An 18,596-nucleotide genomic window follows, 5' to 3' on the forward strand; every position below is an offset into this window, starting at 1 on the left:
ACCCACTTGAAAGTTAAACTTATGGTCATGAATTGAATGATATCTTGACAAATCAAACAAATGGTTAAAAAATGGAATAATATCTTGACAAATCAGACAAATGGTTCAAAAATTGACACGTAGAAGATAACATGAGTTGCTGAATATCAGAAAAAAGGTCTTTAGACTTTGCAGGTGTCAAACATATTTTAGCCCACATGGAAACACCGTATTATCAATAACGCCCACATAGCAAAAGTCAAATAGTCAACATGTAATAGAGGCTTTGTTTTGCGTGCCACGCGGATTCCAAGGACTGTTTCGATCATTTTTAGAATTGAGGGTTTTTAAAATGTATTTTTAATTATTTTAATTTAATTAAAAGTTGATGCACTAACGTAGTTGTCTCATGCCTTGGCCTAATGTGGCTCACAACTAACAAACTTAATTCATACAAAATTTGAACGTCTAGAATTTTAACATAATATTAGAGTGGAAGGGTAGTGTGTACACCTCCCGCCTTCATGTGAAGGGAGACACACAACAAGGGAACATTTTTTATTTTTTATTTTTTATTTATTTTTTTTTTTTATCCTATTTGGCACTCACACACTAGTCTCTTCTGATGTTTGAATCTCTAACCTCCTTTCTAGAATTAAGAAACTGATACCGCTAAATTAGAAGGAAACATTTGAATATATATATATATATATATATATATATATTACATCTTCTCTATCAATTCAAACTTTTAGAGCGTGCAATTGTTATTGATTTATCTTAATGAAATGTGACCAACGAGCAAGTAACCTAACGGTATCAGTTTTTTAATTTTCAAAGAGATGTCAGTGGTTCAAGTCTGAGAAGAGATAACTGTGTGAGTACCAACTAGAAAAAAAAATATCTTAACGAAATGTTTATTGCTTTGATTTATAATTTTCTTCCTAATTATGACAGATATTCTTCTCCCCTTTCTAGTGTGCCACCCTACAATATGCTCACCACAATATTTAGTCCTGTCCAAAAAATTATTTTTCCAATATCCAAATGCTTGCCAATCTTTGGATAGGCATCTCTAATTTTCTTCCTAACCTCCTCTTTTCAAAGAAATGAACTTTTAAAATAGGCAACTTCATTATTTAGGACTCTTAACTTTTTTATTTACTTAATGATATTGTACCAAACCAATATCATTTCAATCAATCTTGTACCAAATCATTTGCCATTTCAAATGAAATTAATACACAATTAAGAGTCACCAAGACATTCTATAAGAAAGAATGAAGATAACACGGGACGAAATTGGGATCGATGAAGTTGAAGGCAACGACGACAATGAAGATAGAGATGGTTGATGATGAAGCATAAGCAATTAACATTGCCGAAATTAGCGTATATTGATTATTGTCAGTCAAATCTGGGCATGTAATGTAAACAGGGAGGGTAAGAGTAGTCTGGCAGTTGTATATTGTCAAATAAAATTTTAAGAATAGTCTGGCAGTTGTGTGGTATGCAAGAGAAGTTTTAACGAAGTTTTAGCTTTAAGCCTTTGAAAGATGCATCATATTCGTTTCAAAAGAATAAACACAAAACAAATAGGAAAAGATACATTTGGTTATAACATATATACAACCTTTCAACCATGAATTTCAAACAAGGATCATCTAAATACAAATTCGCAATACCCAAGTCAAGATGGCGCTATAGGTCCACAAAGCCCTACTTCTGATATGGTAATTTGCTGAGTATCAAATATCAACAAGCTGATTTGTTGAAGTACCTAACTTGTTAACCTATTTTCCAATGTGCCCCATAGCTAACATCACAGTGGCTACACCAAGCTGAAATTCAGCCAAAAAGACTCCTCATTTGTGCGCGAGACGTGAGACACGACGTGCACGTTTCTTCTTGAGCGCCTCTAATTCTGCTGTTAGCGCCTCTAACTTCGCTGTTGTTGCCTCTATTTTTCCATCTAGCTCAGCGAGGCTGGGGAATGTACCATCACTACCCTCATCTTCTTCTTCCTTTTTCATGCTTTCCACATTGCAGTCTTCTTCAACACCAATAGAATAAAGACAATTAATTCAATTCTATAGTTCTTTTTTGCATAGGAATCTCTTAAGTCATATAATAATATATAATGTTAAAAACAGGACTAACAAACATGACAACTTTTTCCTAATTTAACCTAATATATCCCTTCTTAAGTTCATCCAACTTTGTTGTTAGTGTCTCTAATTCCGTTGTCAGTGCATATAACTCTACTTGAAACATTACAATCTCTTCATCTGGGTTGGCAATGACTGAATGACTTGAAGCGATAGTTGAAAAGATCTGTATATCCATTGATGCATTTCAAGTCTTCACTTCCATTAACCCTGCATAATTCTTATCATTAAGTCCACTTGCCAAGGATGATTCTCAAATAATCATGTTACATATGAATCACACTGCACATGCCCAACAATGAACAAGGTAATTTTTCCAAACACAACCGAGTACATGTAGAACAACTTGCCAATTTGGTAGTCACCAATATGTTGCGCAGGTCTTTTCCTAAATTCGTCAAGTTTTGTTGTTACAGTCTCTAATTTTTTTCCCAGTGCATCTGCCTTTGCTTGAAGCATTATGAGCTCTTCATCTGGTCAACAATGGCAGGGTCATCTCTTGCAGCACTTAATGCCTTCTTATCTGTTGATGTATTTTTAATCTCCACTTCCATTAATCACACCCCATATGCCTAATAATAGACGTACATGATAAGTTTTTCGTGATACAACCTAGTACATAACAACTTACCAATTTGGTCGTCACTAATATCTGCTTAAGTTCATCCAAATCTTTTATTAGCACCTCAAATTTCACGGTCAGTGCATTTAGCTTTTCTTGAAGCACTACAATCTCTTCATTGGACCACTCTCTCTCTAGTAAAGGAAGAATCTGACAATGAACCAAAAGCTAAAAAATTTACGTAAGACACATGAAACCATCCTTTGTGATGATGAATGTCAATAAATTTACATAATGTGCTACTATTTAATGATTTGTCATTCACAAAAAGCATTTTTGAAGTATATAATCAGTATTTTTGCCTAAAATTGGATGGCCCATCACTCGGAGACGTTTTACTCAACATAGAAATCTTTGTCAAAAAGATGTCGAATATACATCTTGTTAATATTTTGTAGTATACAGGTTGAGTAGCTGTTGTAAATCATTTTATTTATTTGGCACATTAGGGATTATTATGTAAATTTCTAGTTTTCGTCAACAATGAATTTAAGAAAAAAAAAAATGAAAAACAAATTGTAGAAGTATTCTACAATTTAATCATGTAAAAAACGATAAAAATAAATAAATAAATAAACAATGGAAGAGAATAACAGTGGAATCAATTTCTTTTTTTTTTTTTTGGATTGGGATTTATGCATTTGGAATTTAGAAAACTAAAAGAAGAGCAGAGTGGGACATATTGCAAGATCTACTTGGTAATTTTGGAATACCATGAAATCAAATTAATTTTCACGATATTTCTAAATAAAATTTACCATTACCATAAATTTAATTTTAAGATCACATAAATCCAGCTGCTCCAAATACAACGCTGGGTATGGACCCCCCGGGGCGGGCGGAAGTTATGCGTAGAGAAAAAATTGGAGTACAATAACTGATGTAAAATAATATAGTAAGCTATCTTGGTCAAATCTAATAGCTGAAAATTCAGTTGTACCTCTTTGAAAGCGCAAGAAAGTTCAGCAATATAATGACATTCCTCACAATAATAAGTTGGCTTTTTTAGCAGTCTTCTATCCTCGCAAACGTCACAGTAATATTCAGAGTCATCATGGTCGTCTGAATGGTCTTTGATGGGAGAATGAGTGAGGGTGAGTGAATGTTTGTGATTGCTATGTTTGAATGTAGGTGGTAACGTCGGAACATTGAACAAGTCTATATGGATTTGGCATGGCACACAACGGAAGTAAGGGAAACTGAGTTCATGTCCAGAACAAACTCCATGAACGCTGCACTCATTGAATCTAATTTGATGTTTTTTGATGAGGAAAACAAGAGGGTGCTGGTGAAGTTCAAATTTAACAGTGGGCCGCAGTGAAGCACATCTAATATGTATGTCAAAATTGCAAGTGGGCATAGCATTTTCGCAATTATAGAAATCATCCAAGAGGAGCATCTTGCACCCTTTGCAAATCTTGACAAACTTGGATTCCTTATGTATTGTAAAAGTCAATCCGTGCTTGTGGCTGAAGTGTCTAATCTCCATCTCCATTTTCTGTGATTCAAAGAAAATTTGTATTGAGAGTAGAAACAGAACCTACCTGCAAGAGAAATTAAAATTACGCTTTTTAAAAAACAGGAGAGAAAAATAAAAGAGGAAAAAATAATAATAATTTTAACTCGAGCAATGGAGAGTTATTAGTAATCCGATAACTCCATACAAGTTGAAGACTTTATTTATTTATTTTTTCTTTACAAGAAACTCACACCCCTCTCTCTCTATACATATATATATATATACATTTTTTTTGGGGATAAATAAGTGACAAATACTGTATATATAAAGATGAAAGAATATACATGTGACAGGGCGTTCCCCAATGATATAATGGGCCAGGAGCCCATTACAAGCCGAAACAAACCCAGATCTGCATCAATCCTAGTGATGCCCAAAAACAAACATTAAAACAACACACCAATTTGTTCTTAGCAAAGCCCTTGATTACAAATTGAGGACTGAGTTGAACAACTTTAAAGGAAACATTTCTATTAATATTTAATACAAACACAAGCGCACATGCAAATAAATTTATTTATTTATTTATAAACTGCAGTACATAAAATTTTCAGTCTTTAAAGCTTTGAGAATTTGTACTAAAAAAATAAAATCTTTATTTTGGAAGTCTTTATGACATGATACATAACTTAAACTTACTGTTTTTTAACTACCGACTACCAGGTATGAAATTTTTTCTCTAAAAAAAAAAAAAATTAAAAAATAAAAATAAAAATCCTCTAACCTCAACTTTTAGATGTATTTGATCATGTATTTCTTGGAAATATAATTTTGATTTTGTTAATGAAATTGGTAAAGCTAGATAATAGCTTTGATCAACCGTTAGGGCAAATAACTCGGTCCAGGTGGGGGCGCCCTTCTGATTCCTCTGGAATTAGTCAGGCTGTTGAGGGGTCCTAAAGATTGTGCCATCCCGAACACCTCAGGTTAAAAAAAAATAAAAATAAAAAAATAAAAAAAAAGAGCAGTTAGTGCAAATAGAAAACATATTATAAGAAGCCAAAAATAAATAAATAAAATGGAGGAGTTAGCCAAAACTTGATAAGAGAATGAAATCACATATCTTATTTAAGTTTTAAAAAAAATGAGTAACTTAATAACCAAATTCCTGTTACGAAATGAAGATAGCTGACTTTTTTTTCTTTTTTTTTCTCTTTGAAAAGAGACTAATAATGCAATACAGAAGATAAACTCAGATGCATGTAAAAATTGCCTAATTAAATTAATAGAAAAGCTAAGAGAGACAAAATGAGAAATTGGAGAGACACGGGTAAAAATGATATAAAACGGAAACGATGCAATACAAAGGATAATACAAATCGAATGGGAGCAATAGAGAAATACAGAGAGTTAAGATTGTTGTTGGAAAAAGTAAAGACACATAACCAAAAACGTACCTCTAGCTTATGACTAACTTGTCTGGATGGAACAAGTAAGCTATCTCAAATCCAAATGCACCAGAGAAAAGATGATTCAGTTACTGCTTAAGGGAAGGGATTGCAAATGGTGAGACCGTCAGAGAAGAGGACAGAGTAAGAGAAAGCAGAGATTGAGAGATTGCAAGTGAAAGAGAGATGAATGAAACATTTAGATTTATAGGGAGAGAGATCCTAATCATAAAGAAAAGTAAATGAGAATGATTGACAAGAACTAACAAAGAAAAGAATAAAAGAACAACGGGCCGGATCCTCTGCAATATAGCAAGTGTTGTACTTAATTAGACGGCTCACAGCACACGTGTATAGCACCGTATCCCAACACCTTGCAAGAAATCTTAAGCTTCTTTGCATGGGATTCTGTTCCAAGGTCATCTCAAGTAAAGAATTTCTTAGGTAGGTGGGAATGAAGTGCAAGAAATCTTAAGCTTTACTAAAAAATTTCTCGTCTTACGTATTGAACTAAGCTTTACTAATTCTTTGTTTAATGATGAGAGAACTTGGATTTAGAGTTTTTTTAATTCCAGACATGCAACGAAATTTTTTAAAGATACTCCTAATCTCAACATTTAGGTAAATTTGATCATGTAATACAGGAATTCAAACACTGTTAGGGAAAATAATTTTGATTTTGTTGTTTATAAAATTGGTAAAGCTAGATTACAGCTTTGATGAAAAAGTAGAGAAATGGGGATCATATTAGAAAAAAGAAAAAGTAAAAGAAGAAAGAATCAAACAACAAATCAAAAAAAAGTGCCTTGACATCAACAGGCCCCAAAAAAAGTGCTTTGTTAATTCCTTGCTTCAACAGAATTTTAAAAGATCATTACATGACCATGTATGATTTAAAATATGGAAAATGATACTTTGGCCGAGCATTTCGAAATTGTTTTTATGTAATAACGAGGTGGTAACTGTAAAGTTTTTGACTTTATCTATATATATATAATTAGTATAATGACTTTTTCAACTGTGGGGCCCACTTGAGATATAAGGATCATTACAAACCCATTTAGTTTCCAATTTGACAGCTTAAGTCTCTCTCTCTCGCTGCTTCTGTCTTTTTCTTTTCTTTTTTCTTTTTCAACTTCAATCCTTGATTTCTCTCTCAATTCTTGGCGGATTTAGGTGCCGTTTGAGGCAAAACGACGAGCACGACGAGCTCTACGTGCTAATACCAGAAATTCCAGCTTTTGGTCCTCTTTGGGAGCTCAAATTTAAGAACCCATTTATAGGAATTTTGCTCAATTTGAGGTAGGGACACCTTAATCCACTACCTTCTTGTTCCATTGTAAGTTATAATCATTTGTTGTGCCAAGCATGCTTAATTAGAAGTTAATTATATCAATGATTATTTTAAATGTTGTCTAGAGAAATTCATGTATTTGAATGTGAGTTATTTTATGTGTAAAGTATGCTTAAATGTATTTTGTTATATCTTAATGTGTTAATAATTACTTGGGAGATGTTGAACATGTTGAATGTTTAATTTTATGGTGTAGAATTTTAAATGCCATGACATTAAATGTATGGAACATATATACATGCACATACCATTAGGTTTGCATGAAATGGGAGATATTGTTCTTGAAATAAATATGGAAAATTTCAGGGAAGTTTTTTGATGAAATGGTTTTATGCGAAACCCGGTCGCTGCGGGGTTACCAACGGGCCGGAGGTTAATATAGCATAGAGGGGATTAGGGAGTTGCCCTAGCGTAATTGAGCTAACTGGGCCCCATAATGACGCCGCGGGGTTACCAAAGGTCAGGAACACTAGCCAATCCTCCTCTCGTGTCGCGGCGGGGCTATCAAAGGGCGGGCTGTATTAACAGTTTGGAAATGATGTTTTGGATTATGAAAATGGGGAGCGACACTAGCATGCATTGCATCTCATAACATTGCATTAGATATACTTGACATTGAATCGTTATGCTGTATTATTTCCCGACATTGTATGATCCCCATTTCCCATTGGCCTATGCTTTGTTTGGATTCACAAGGACACAAGATGTGTGTCTTAAGTGTCACCTGCTGAGCTTTATGCTCACCCTACTATTTATATTATTTTTTTCAGGTCTTGGAAATGAACTAGTGGACGACAATCCACCTCAAGCTTGAAAATTGTTAGAAGGTTGTTTGCTATTTTGTATTTTGACCGTTCTATGTATATTCGTAGTTGTGGAAATGTAACTAAGTTAATATTCATGGCCTTGTAACTTAAGAACGAACTTATCTTTTGTTTGATGTAAATGAAACTAGTGGAATTATGGTATATGTTTCCATGCAATTATATCATATAACGTTGTAAGACAGGGATTTTAAATATTAATCTTGTGTTTTGAGACTATAATTATGATAATTTAGATTAATTGGTGTGTGGATATTCCACCATGAAAGGAACTATGTTGAGGAATAATGAACGGATGAATGGGATGCTGGATGATTTTATGTGTTTTGTGTTTTGGGACAGGTTGTTGAAGGTCCATTTTTAGGGGAGGTTATGCCGAATTTTTTTTAAATTTTGGCATCAGCTAGGGTCGTTACAGTAACTTCCAACATTTCAAAGGGAGTATAGCTCTAAGCCTGTCTGGTTTAGTTTCAAAAAAGAGTTTTGAGTAAAATCCTAAAACAAGAACTAAAAGATAAGTCTCTAAAAAAATGTTTTTATATATATGTTATTTTTTAAAAACTGTGTTTTCATACAGCAGTTTTCAGAAAGCTATTGGCATTAACTTTTAGTTTTCCAATCGTAATCGAAATAAACTGGCTTTCATCTTTATTAAACCCCAATCCCAGTAATTTGGAGGTTGAGGGATCAACCATAACCTACAAAATCTTAATCCACCTTCAACATAAGACTAGATTCAGACCACCAGATTATTACAAAGAATCCAAAACAACAAAGAAATGCCGGTACATTTTGCGTAAAACATCATTATTACAAATACAGATATACAAACATATGTATACATTACAAAAAAATAAAATAAAATAAAATTGAGAAAAAAATTGAGATGTCTGGTTATAGATATGTACTGGTATATATTGCTCTAGAGATAATGTACCAGCATCAGTACCAGTGACAGAACAGAGAGATGAGACTTACGAAAAATATTCGGAATGCTTTCCATATGGCACAAGAAGTTGATAGGACAATATGGAAAATATACGTACAAAAAAGTAGAGCAATTTTTTTTTTTTCTTTTTTTTTTTTTTTTAGATAAATAAGCAATTCATTAAAAAAGCTTTGGGAAAGCGCCCTTAACAAAGCCACAAAAACCTGGGTATCATAAGGCCTCAGTGGAGCCAACTCAACAGTCTTCTCAACAGAAGAGGAGAGTCTGTCCGAACTCTAAAAACAAAGAGAGCTAATAACAGAAAATTTTAGAATAGTGATGGAAGATTCCTCTCTTTCAAAGAATCTTCTATTTTGCTTCCTCCACAAACACCACCAAAGACACAAAAAAAAGTAGAGCAATTAATAACATAAATTATTCAAATACTAAATGTATTATCTCTCAATCAAGTGTAGATAGAAACAAAAATCCAGTTGAAAGTTAAAGGGAAAAATGGACTCATCTAGCAAAATTCTTTCGGGCAAGTGATAACTTGTGGCCAACGCAAAGCGGACAAAGTGGATTCAATTAAAGGATGAACAAACACGGAAAAAATAAAGAAAAAGTTGACTCATTTGTATACTATATGAAACAGTGTACTCATTCAATTACCATATAATACGCAAATGTCCTTTCAAAAAATGCCAAACATCTTTGGATCAAACCAAATGCAAGTATAGCATTTATATGATTTTAGCTATAGACTGTGCAGTCATAATTTTTGCATTATGAAATCCAATGTAATTATGCGGTAAAAATATGCACAAATTTTTATTCTGCACAAAGTCCTAGTAGTCAACAAAAAGTTTGGACAGAGACATCTTTCACGTAGAAATTGCTTTGCAGTTAAGGAAAGCATATATACATATATGCCCATGTACACCTTCTGGTATAAACAAAACTATTAAAATCTCACAAATGATTTTATGAATGGAATTAAGCTATATATAGGCAGGCGGAGCCAGGATTTTAGTTTAGGGGCACAATGTTAAGGGAAAAAAAAAATGACAACTTAAAAAAGAAATAATTAAAAACTAATTTAATAAGGAAAATTTAACAGTTTTTAAGGAATTTGAAGAGTAAATTAGGAAGAAAAAAAATTAGAAAAATAAGAGATAATTTTAAAAATTAATAATTTTAGGGGGCATTACATAAAAAATTCCATATATACATATATAAAATATAAAAAAATCCTATATGTATGGTGGGCGGAGCCGGTTTGGATTTAAAACTAAAGATAATTTAGTTCAAGCTTTAAATTCAAATATCTCCAATTGAAGCTGCAAGGCACCTGTTGGATACTCCCAAACACAACATTTGTGTTTTTCCCTCCCTTAGTTGTTCCCATCCTTTAAATATCATATTGGGCGCCATGCCCAACTTCGAGAAGGACCTGCCTGTTTGCAGGCCTGCCAGTTCATATTGATCAACTATCCCCACAAGTAGTATTTTATGAACTTCTATTAAATCTACGCTTCTACGAATATGAATATATATAGATATGTAGGACAATAGGCTCTAGCTTAGATGGTATAGGTTTATATATATGTTGGACAATAGGCTCTAGCTTAGATGGTATAGGTTCGAGGAGATTGAGTGTTTGAGTCCTTGCGGGGGACAAGAATATATAGTGGGTATGTGTATTTGCTTAAAACTTCTAAAAATATATATATGTATATATCTATACATGATGTGCTCTATGAAAATCATTTGATACAGTTTGTTCTATTAAGAATTCGAGCAAGTGGTACACCATAAATTCATACAACTTGTATTGCATCCAAACTGATTCACCATTTATTTTCATTTATAAATTTCACATCAAGGCAATAATTCTATGTTGGAATTAGCTATGGAAAGAAATAATACAATAGTTGCACAATACCTGAATTATTTTTTGAAGTAAGTTGTCCCCCTCAATTATTAAAAACAAGCAAAATACTCCCTTAAAGTCATTGGAGGCAACTTTCAGACCGCCTAAGTGATACAATTATTAATTTACTCTTAATTATTAATTTATTATTAAAAATATAAAATTTATGAAATACTAATAATACCCTTATATTATTATTTTATTTTTTTTCCACTTCATTCTCTCTACACCTCTTCATTCTCTCTCTACCTCTTCTCCTTCACCCACCCAAACCCATTATCGTCGACCATCCACGTAGCCATGACCCTCGACGCCACCTACCTCCACGTCTCCATCGCTGGAGTCTTCTCCATCCTCCAACACGCCACCTGCCTGGAGAACATTGTCTTCCAATTCCGCGCAGATGGAAAAACCAAGAACACAAAGAAAGCTTAATTAGACTTGAATGATCCTGGTGATGGGTGGGAAGTTCCAGTGAACATCAGACTTGTTCTCCCAGATGGAAAAAAAGCAGGAACACAAAGAAAGCTTCAAGGAAAAGCCAAGGGAAGGGGACAATGGATAGAGATCCCAGTAGGGCAGTTTGAGATGTCACCAGATAATATTGGAAAAATTGAATTCTCTCTATATGAATATGAAGGCGGGAAGGAAGAGAGGGCTAACAATTAAAGGTGTTGCCATTGGGCCAAAAATCTGAAATATTAGAATATCCAATAATTTTAACCACACATATATGCAGTTTTCTATTTACCTTCTAATGCAACTGTTTCAGAAACATGTTATGAATACCCAGAAGTACTAGAGTGCTTCATAATACAATACGACTGTCCAAAAAGATAAAAAATAATAATAATAAAATCTTTAATTTCTTTTACTCTGCTTTCAAACTCAAACTTCACAGCAGCAATATTACAAATTATCCACAGAACATGAAGCTTCTGAAGGAGATTTTATTGTCTAAAACAACACTAATGTTGGAAGTATTGTTGAGGAAGTGAAAGACAATGTTCTCCGGGCAGGTGGCGTGTTGGAGGACGGAGAAGACTCCGGCGATGGAGCCGTGCAGGTAGGTGGCGTCGAGGGTTATGACTATGTGGATGGTTGACGATAATGGGTCCGGGTGGGTGAAGGAGAAGAGGTAGAGAGAGAATGAAGAGGAATAAAATAAAAAAATAAAAAAATAAGGGCATTTGTGATGTTCCTATTTTTTTTGCATTTTTCATTTTTCATGAAATTTTGTTGATGAAAGAGTATTTTTGTCTTTTCACATTGTGCGTACCGGATACTGTGGGTGTGTCAGTGAGTTATTTGGAGCATTCTATTGAGTTTAGGACTCTTGGAAATGCAAGGTTGATCATTTTCGCATTTTTCATTTTTTAGATCGGACGGTCTCGTATGAAACCCGCTACCAAAACTGTTGAGTATAAGAATTTTAGTTGGTCCATTTGCATCACATGCATTTTTATTAATGTATTTTATATGGTTGTAAAGTATTAAATGTGTATATATTTTTATATGGTGTAAAATGAGGATAAAAATTAAAAGAAAAGGAAAAAGAAAAATAAAAGAAAGTGGTGGGACCCACCTTAGCCAATTAAGAGCATTAGAGAGCACTTGGGCTTCATTCCTCTCTCACTCCCGTAAGTCTCTCTCTCTCTCCCCCATTCTAGACTTTTCTTTTTTCTTTCTTTTGGTTTCAAGATTCAATTCTTGATTTTTCCCTACACTCTTAGTATTTTTGGAAGCCATTTGCGGTAATTTGAAGAGCACGACGAGATCTTCACATCCATACAGCTTTAGTGCACTCTAAGGATTCCAGTTTTGAGACCCATTTTAGGAGTTTTTCACTCTCCTTGAGGTAGGGGTCTCTAATCCTCACTTTCTTGCACCTTTGTGAGTTTTTCAACTTTAATTGTTAAACATGATTAATTTGAATTGATTATCTCTTAAATGATTTAATTGTGTATATGAAGCATGTAATTATGTATATTTGTTGATTTATATGGAAAGTATGCCTAATTGTTGATTTTCTATACCTATTGTGTTCGTTAAATTTGTAACGACCTAAATCTACTAGATCCGAATCATTAAACGGGTCCTTACCTGACCCAAAATCATCCAAGGGTAATATGGTCCTTTCACGTTAAATGTGTATTTTAAAGTCCAAAAAGGACAACGTGATAATTTGCCACAATTCAAATGGTTTGAAACTCAAAGGGGCACAATAGTCATTTACTTGTATCACATTAAAAAAAAAAAAAAAAAAAAAGTTCGAGGCAATGTAATCTTTTCTATGGTTAAAATATAACTATTGTATTTTACTGGGCCTTATAATGTTTGACAATACATTTGAGTGAGTGGTCAAGGGCAAAATGGGAAAAAAAAATAAGTCACATACATTTACTACACAGGAACTGGTCGATGTATGGGAGTTATATGTCAACTGGTTTGAGACGTGTATAGTGGAAAACTCTCTGCCAAGATACCGGTCGACGTGTGGGAATTTCACATCAACTGGTTCAGGTCATTCGGTCGACGTGTGGGAATTTCACGTCGACTGGTTCTGGGTTTTCCACACTCAAAATGTTCACTGCTCGAGATACACCAACATTGGTAACCAACAACCCAATACCACCATACCTACGTACATATTTAAATACATTTCAACATCTAATATAATAATAACAACAACGTTAACATAATTTACAACACGTTACATAAAATACACTAAATGATTTAGTGTAATTAAACTTAATTACATTTCCCCAATGGCCATATACAAAATGAATCTAAATATTTCACATGCTGCAAAATGATACATTTTGGGTCAACACTTTACAAAATGAGGTCTAATACAAAAGGTAACAAAAAGATACTTTCTTCTAATCCAAGCTAAGACTGTGGTGGCTTGTCGCCCGCCACTTCTTTTCCCGAACCTGAAAATGTTAAAATAATGGGGTGAGCTAAACGCTCAATAGGAATTGTCTAAGACATATTTCTTATGACCCCGTGAATCCACGTAAAGAATAGGTGAAAGAAAACGGGATCATAACATAGGAGGTGCATGACAACAACTACAACGACAAGTGTATAACGATTGTCATCCAAACACATACACACCATATACTCTAATGAAGTGTAATGTCATGCAAATGTAGCTCCTCATATCTGAAACATTTCCGTTTCAACTTCCAAACCGTTAGTGTAATCTGACCCAAGGCACCTCCAAAACGTCACGAAATGAGGATTGGCTAACCATCCACGACCACAAGGCACCTCCAAGGCGTTGCATCCGGCCAAGTTAGCTCAACCATACTCCCCTCTAGACTACACTAACACCATGGACCACTAGGCGCCTCCTAAGCGTCCGGGTTTTCGCAAACACTTTAAGAAAACTTTTCCCAAAACAATTTCACTTGTTTTAAAAATATTTTTCCCATTTTTCTATCCCAATGAATGCATGAAATGTTTCATACTTCAATTCATCAATTGTACCATAAAACTCTCACACATACTATATAAAGCAAATTTCTAAACTACAAACTAAAGTTCTCATTTAACATTAACTTTGCATCACTAGCATATAAGACATGGATTCAACTTCATGTAAGCATATTTAAACACTATAAAACAACTAACAATTAGTCACATATATTCCATACCTATCATTTAAGCATTTTTTATAAGAATTTATACTAATTCAACATGCTAAACATCAATTCAAGTTATAAAACTCACAAAAGTACAAGAAATCATGCATTAGAACACGCCTACCTCTTAGGATGCAAAACCCCCCATTTCCAAGCCCTAATTTTGAAAATTCAATGGTTGGCCAAACAAGAAATTGCTTGCATCAATGTGTAGATCTCAACGAGCTCTCCAATTTACCACAAACGGCACCCAAAAACTCACAAAATTGAAGGAGTAATCAAGGATTGAATTTAATGAGGGAAAGAAAAAGAAAAACCAAGAAATGAGAGAATAAGAGAGGGATTACAGGAGAGATAATGAAAAATGAGACCAAACATGGTTTCATGACACTAAAATGGGCGATGATAGGTCCCCCCCCCCCCCCCCCCCAAAAAGATTTTTCTTTTAACATTAATTTCTACCACAAATTCATATATATATATGCTACTTATTTTACAACCACACAAAATAACACATAACCATAAAAATATGCATAAAATAAATATGCATATAATGCAATGGACCCAAAATAAAATCTCCGTACACAAGAATCCCAATAGCGGGTCCAACCGAGACCGTCCCGCCCAAAAAATGAAAAAATGCCGAAATAGCAACCATTGCATTTCAAAGAGTCCTGAACTCCATCAAATACCTCAACCAGCTCTCGGACATACTCGACACACCTCACGGTGTCTGATACGCAAAACGAGAAAAGACAAAAATGACGTCGCAAAAACAGAAAATTCCAGAAAATAAAAAATGGCAAAAATCAGAAACATCACATTCTACCCTCCTTAAAGAAGGATGCCCACAGCCACACACCTTCCCGAGAAACACCTCACCAAACCGCAAGACTAATGATAAGTGCTTAAATGTTGCACATTTCAGCACCTAAGTTAGGATATTTTATTCCTTACATCTATCTTACTTTCATATTTTAGTCATAATTTATGTTTATGTGTATTTTAGGGTAATAAGTTCAAACAGGTTTAAATCGGTCCATTATCGCAATTTTCAGAGTCAAGCAAAAACAATCGGAAAAAGCTTAGAAAATGGCAAAAAGAGACCACAGCCCATTGTTCATATAGTGTGCTTATCCTTCAAAAGCGGTCAATTCTACCTTTTTTCAAGCTTTTGATGATGTTCCCAATGATCAAGAAACAAACCGATTAGCCTGGGGCCAAAATGGAGTTAAACGGGGCTTAAAAGATATTTCTAGCACTGGGGGATCGATCCCCCACTATTGGTAGCAAGGTGTAAAAAAATACCCTTTGGGGATCGATCCCCAGGCCCCTGGCAGCATTGCGGGATTTATTATTTACTTGGCTACGAGATTTTCTTGTTGGGGCTTATTTTGTGAACTATTGGCCTCCAATAGGGTTTGTACTTAAGGGAAATAAGGACCCATTAGTTAAGGAGTTAATTTTATTATTTGATTATTACATTTTATTTTTCTGTAAGATATCACGTTCTCTCTGGAGAACAAGGCGAGGGTTAGAAGAGAGGGAAGAGTGGAGGCACAAGGTTTAGGAAGAACATCTACACACTCATCTCTCTAGAGCTTCAAGGTAGAAGAAGAAGGAGCAAAGCATGAAGGAGGATCTTGTTGACACCTTGACCACCACAACCATGATGGGCTAGATCTCCACTTAGGGCTTGGTTGAGCCCTAAGTTTATGTATTTCTATTTTTGGGGAGATTAATATATTGTTGTAGTTGATGTTATGGCCTTGTGATTCCTATTTACATGCTTGATTTGACAAATCATGACTTGTGTTGGTTTAATTCTTCCATTAACTCTATATGTTGATTATATGTCTGTGTAATTAATCTAGGGTTATGCTCTTGATTAGATGTTAAAGATTAATTCTTTCATTAATTCTCTATGTAATTGCATATCTATGTGTGATTAGAGGATTATACTCAACACTAAATTCCATTGTTATTTGGGTTTAGTGATGTTCTCTATGTAATTGCATGTCTATGTGTGATTAGAGGATTATACTCAACACTAGATTCCATTGTTATTTAGGTTTAGTGATGGCCATGGCATGGTCTATTAGATGAGATTGCTGATTAATTTGATGCGTTATACTTTATCTTGATAGGTTGTGCTATAAATTAATTTACTTGTCATTATGTAGACAATCTATGCATGAATTGATAATCCACACTTATTATATGCAAATTCCATTATCCTCTTGATTAATGTATGCTCTCATTATATGCAATTGTGGTTAGTTTGATGGATTATGCTTAAGCTTGATGGGTTGTTCTACATCCTAGTTTACATGTCATTAGGTAGACAATTCATATTTACATTTGATAATTCATACATACTTGATTGCAAGTTGTTTTAGTGATTGAAGCTATATTTAAATTGTAATAATGTTCTCCCCATTAATGGAAAACAAGTGGTTAATTGCATGAGCTTAGTGTTGATTCCAACAAATTCTAAGAATTCTCTTCTATCTCTTAAACCCCTAACTCCAACTTAGTTTATTTTCATTGCATTTTAATTTAATTGTTCACTATCTTAATCAACCAGCCATCTCTTTTATTCTCTCTCTCTTATGGTAATCACTTGTTAAAACCAATTGTCTTATTTGAATCCAAGTCAAATGTCTCTTGGGTTCGATCCCTACTCACTATATACTTCATTATAGTAGTAGTGATTTTTATAAATTTAAATTTGCCTCTTTAATAATTATTTCAAAAAGTCTTTTCCTAAACCACACCCTAAACCACACGTTAAAACATCTCATTTTGATTCAAGGAAAAAACGACCCCCACAAAGGGGCTTGATCAAATTTCGGCGCCACTGTTTTCTTCACCGTTTACTTCGCCTCTGCTGCGGCGCCGTTTAAAACGCTATAAAGGGCGAAGTTGCGGGTTCTTCCGGCGAGTTGTGAATCGTCGTTTCTTCCGGCGAGTTGTGATTCACTGCGCCAGCTGGGTCATTCTTCTTTGATCTCGGCTGGATCTCTTCAGCGATTTCGCTATTCTTCTCTAATTCCGGCAGGGTTTTTCTCCGGCCACGGATTAAGACTCGGACTGTGCTTCGCTCTTTATTTCTGGCAAGCTCTTGGCCAAAAAGCAGAGCTATTCTTTCTCAGTCTCGGGTCTCTCTCATCTGTCTCATTCTCCGGCGATTTTGATTTGCCGTTCTCCAGCAATTTTGGCTGGGTTCCTTCCGGCGAGCTCGTCATTACCAAAAAATAATAATAATAATAATAATAATAATAACAAAAAAATATCCTAAAAATAAAAAAATAAAAAAAAAGAAAACTAATTTTTGCTGGCTCCATTATTTTGATGCGTGGTTATGGTGATCTCATGGCTATATGAGATTCTTGATAGGTCACGCACAAGAATCGCATCAGGTTAGGAATAACTTGGGTTTTCTACTCTCTTATTTATCATATGCCAACATGGATTTTTGAGTTGTGTTAAAGACTAGATATCCATGCTTTAACTTCGGGTTGTTATGGCTAGTTCAATGGCTTGGCTTTAGGTGGTTTTTTTTTTTTTTTTTTTTTTTTTTTTTTTTTTTCACACTACCTTCAATGTGCCATGGTAAATGAATGTGGAAATAGCACAACTTTGAGATCAGTTTTCTTCTTTGTTTGTGGGTTGCTTAAATATGGTATGTGGTTGTGCATTTTGTGGGTTTGTGATGTAATGATATGAACTGAGTTGCTAATTATTTGGTTGTAATAGTGGGGATTTGTCTTGGAGTTGACTAGATGATTAAAAAAGAAAAAAAAATGTTGCATTGATGATTTTGAAAAAATAAATAAAATAAAATAAATAAAAGAAAGTGTCACAGTGGCCGAATTGGATATTGGGTTGTAGTTGTTGTTGAATTTGGAGTGTGCATGGGTGCTTGATTTGGTTAATTATTTAAAGTTGAATCGGTGATAAGGGAAGTTTGGATTGTTGAATTTGGTTGAATTTGCAGTCCATTACCAAATGGGTCACCAGTCTCAAAACTGTTTACTACAAAGCATGTATTAATTTCCATCTATTTCACTCTTAAGAAATGACTCGTGTTTTTTCTATTGCTCAAATCCATGTGTTTTATGGATGCTTTCTACACTTATGGTTGTTTACATTTTATTTATTTTATTTTACATAAATAAAAAATATATATATATTTTTTTAAAAATTTAAATAAAAAAAAAATTTTAAG

At 34.1% G+C, this 18,596-nt stretch overlaps 1 protein-coding gene across 7 annotated transcripts; it reads right to left on the reverse strand.

The window, feature by feature from the left end:
- Positions 1-1,530: 1,530 nt before the first annotated feature.
- LOC132303994 (uncharacterized) lies at positions 1,531-5,861 on the reverse strand. Of its 7 annotated transcripts, XM_059801470.1 has the most exons (4): positions 4,573-5,859; positions 3,710-4,313; positions 2,779-2,937; positions 2,039-2,670 (listed from the first exon to the last, which is right to left on the reverse strand). In XM_059801470.1, the coding sequence occupies exons 2-4, from the start codon at positions 4,262-4,264 to the stop codon at positions 2,656-2,658; spliced, it is 729 nt and encodes a 242-aa protein (XP_059657453.1). In that variant the 5' UTR covers positions 4,265-4,313; positions 4,573-5,859; the 3' UTR covers positions 2,039-2,655. The 7 variants fall into 7 exon arrangements, 4 of the variants coding, with proteins under 4 accessions (XP_059657453.1, XP_059657451.1, XP_059657450.1 ...); XR_009481466.1 differs by lacking the exons at positions 2,039-2,670; positions 2,779-2,937 and adding an exon at positions 1,531-2,029 and having other exon boundaries at positions 4,573-5,858; XR_009481465.1 differs by lacking the exons at positions 2,039-2,670; positions 2,779-2,937 and adding an exon at positions 1,531-2,032 and having other exon boundaries at positions 4,573-5,858.
- Positions 5,862-18,596: the final 12,735 nt, after the last annotated feature.

Source organism: Cornus florida, unplaced genomic scaffold (assembly GCF_030987335.1).
Source record: "Cornus florida cultivar Cherokee Brave unplaced genomic scaffold, ASM3098733v1 CherokeeBrave_3.0.0_Hap2_Chr04, whole genome shotgun sequence".
In the NCBI taxonomy this organism is placed as follows: Eukaryota; Viridiplantae; Streptophyta; class Magnoliopsida; order Cornales; family Cornaceae; genus Cornus; species Cornus florida.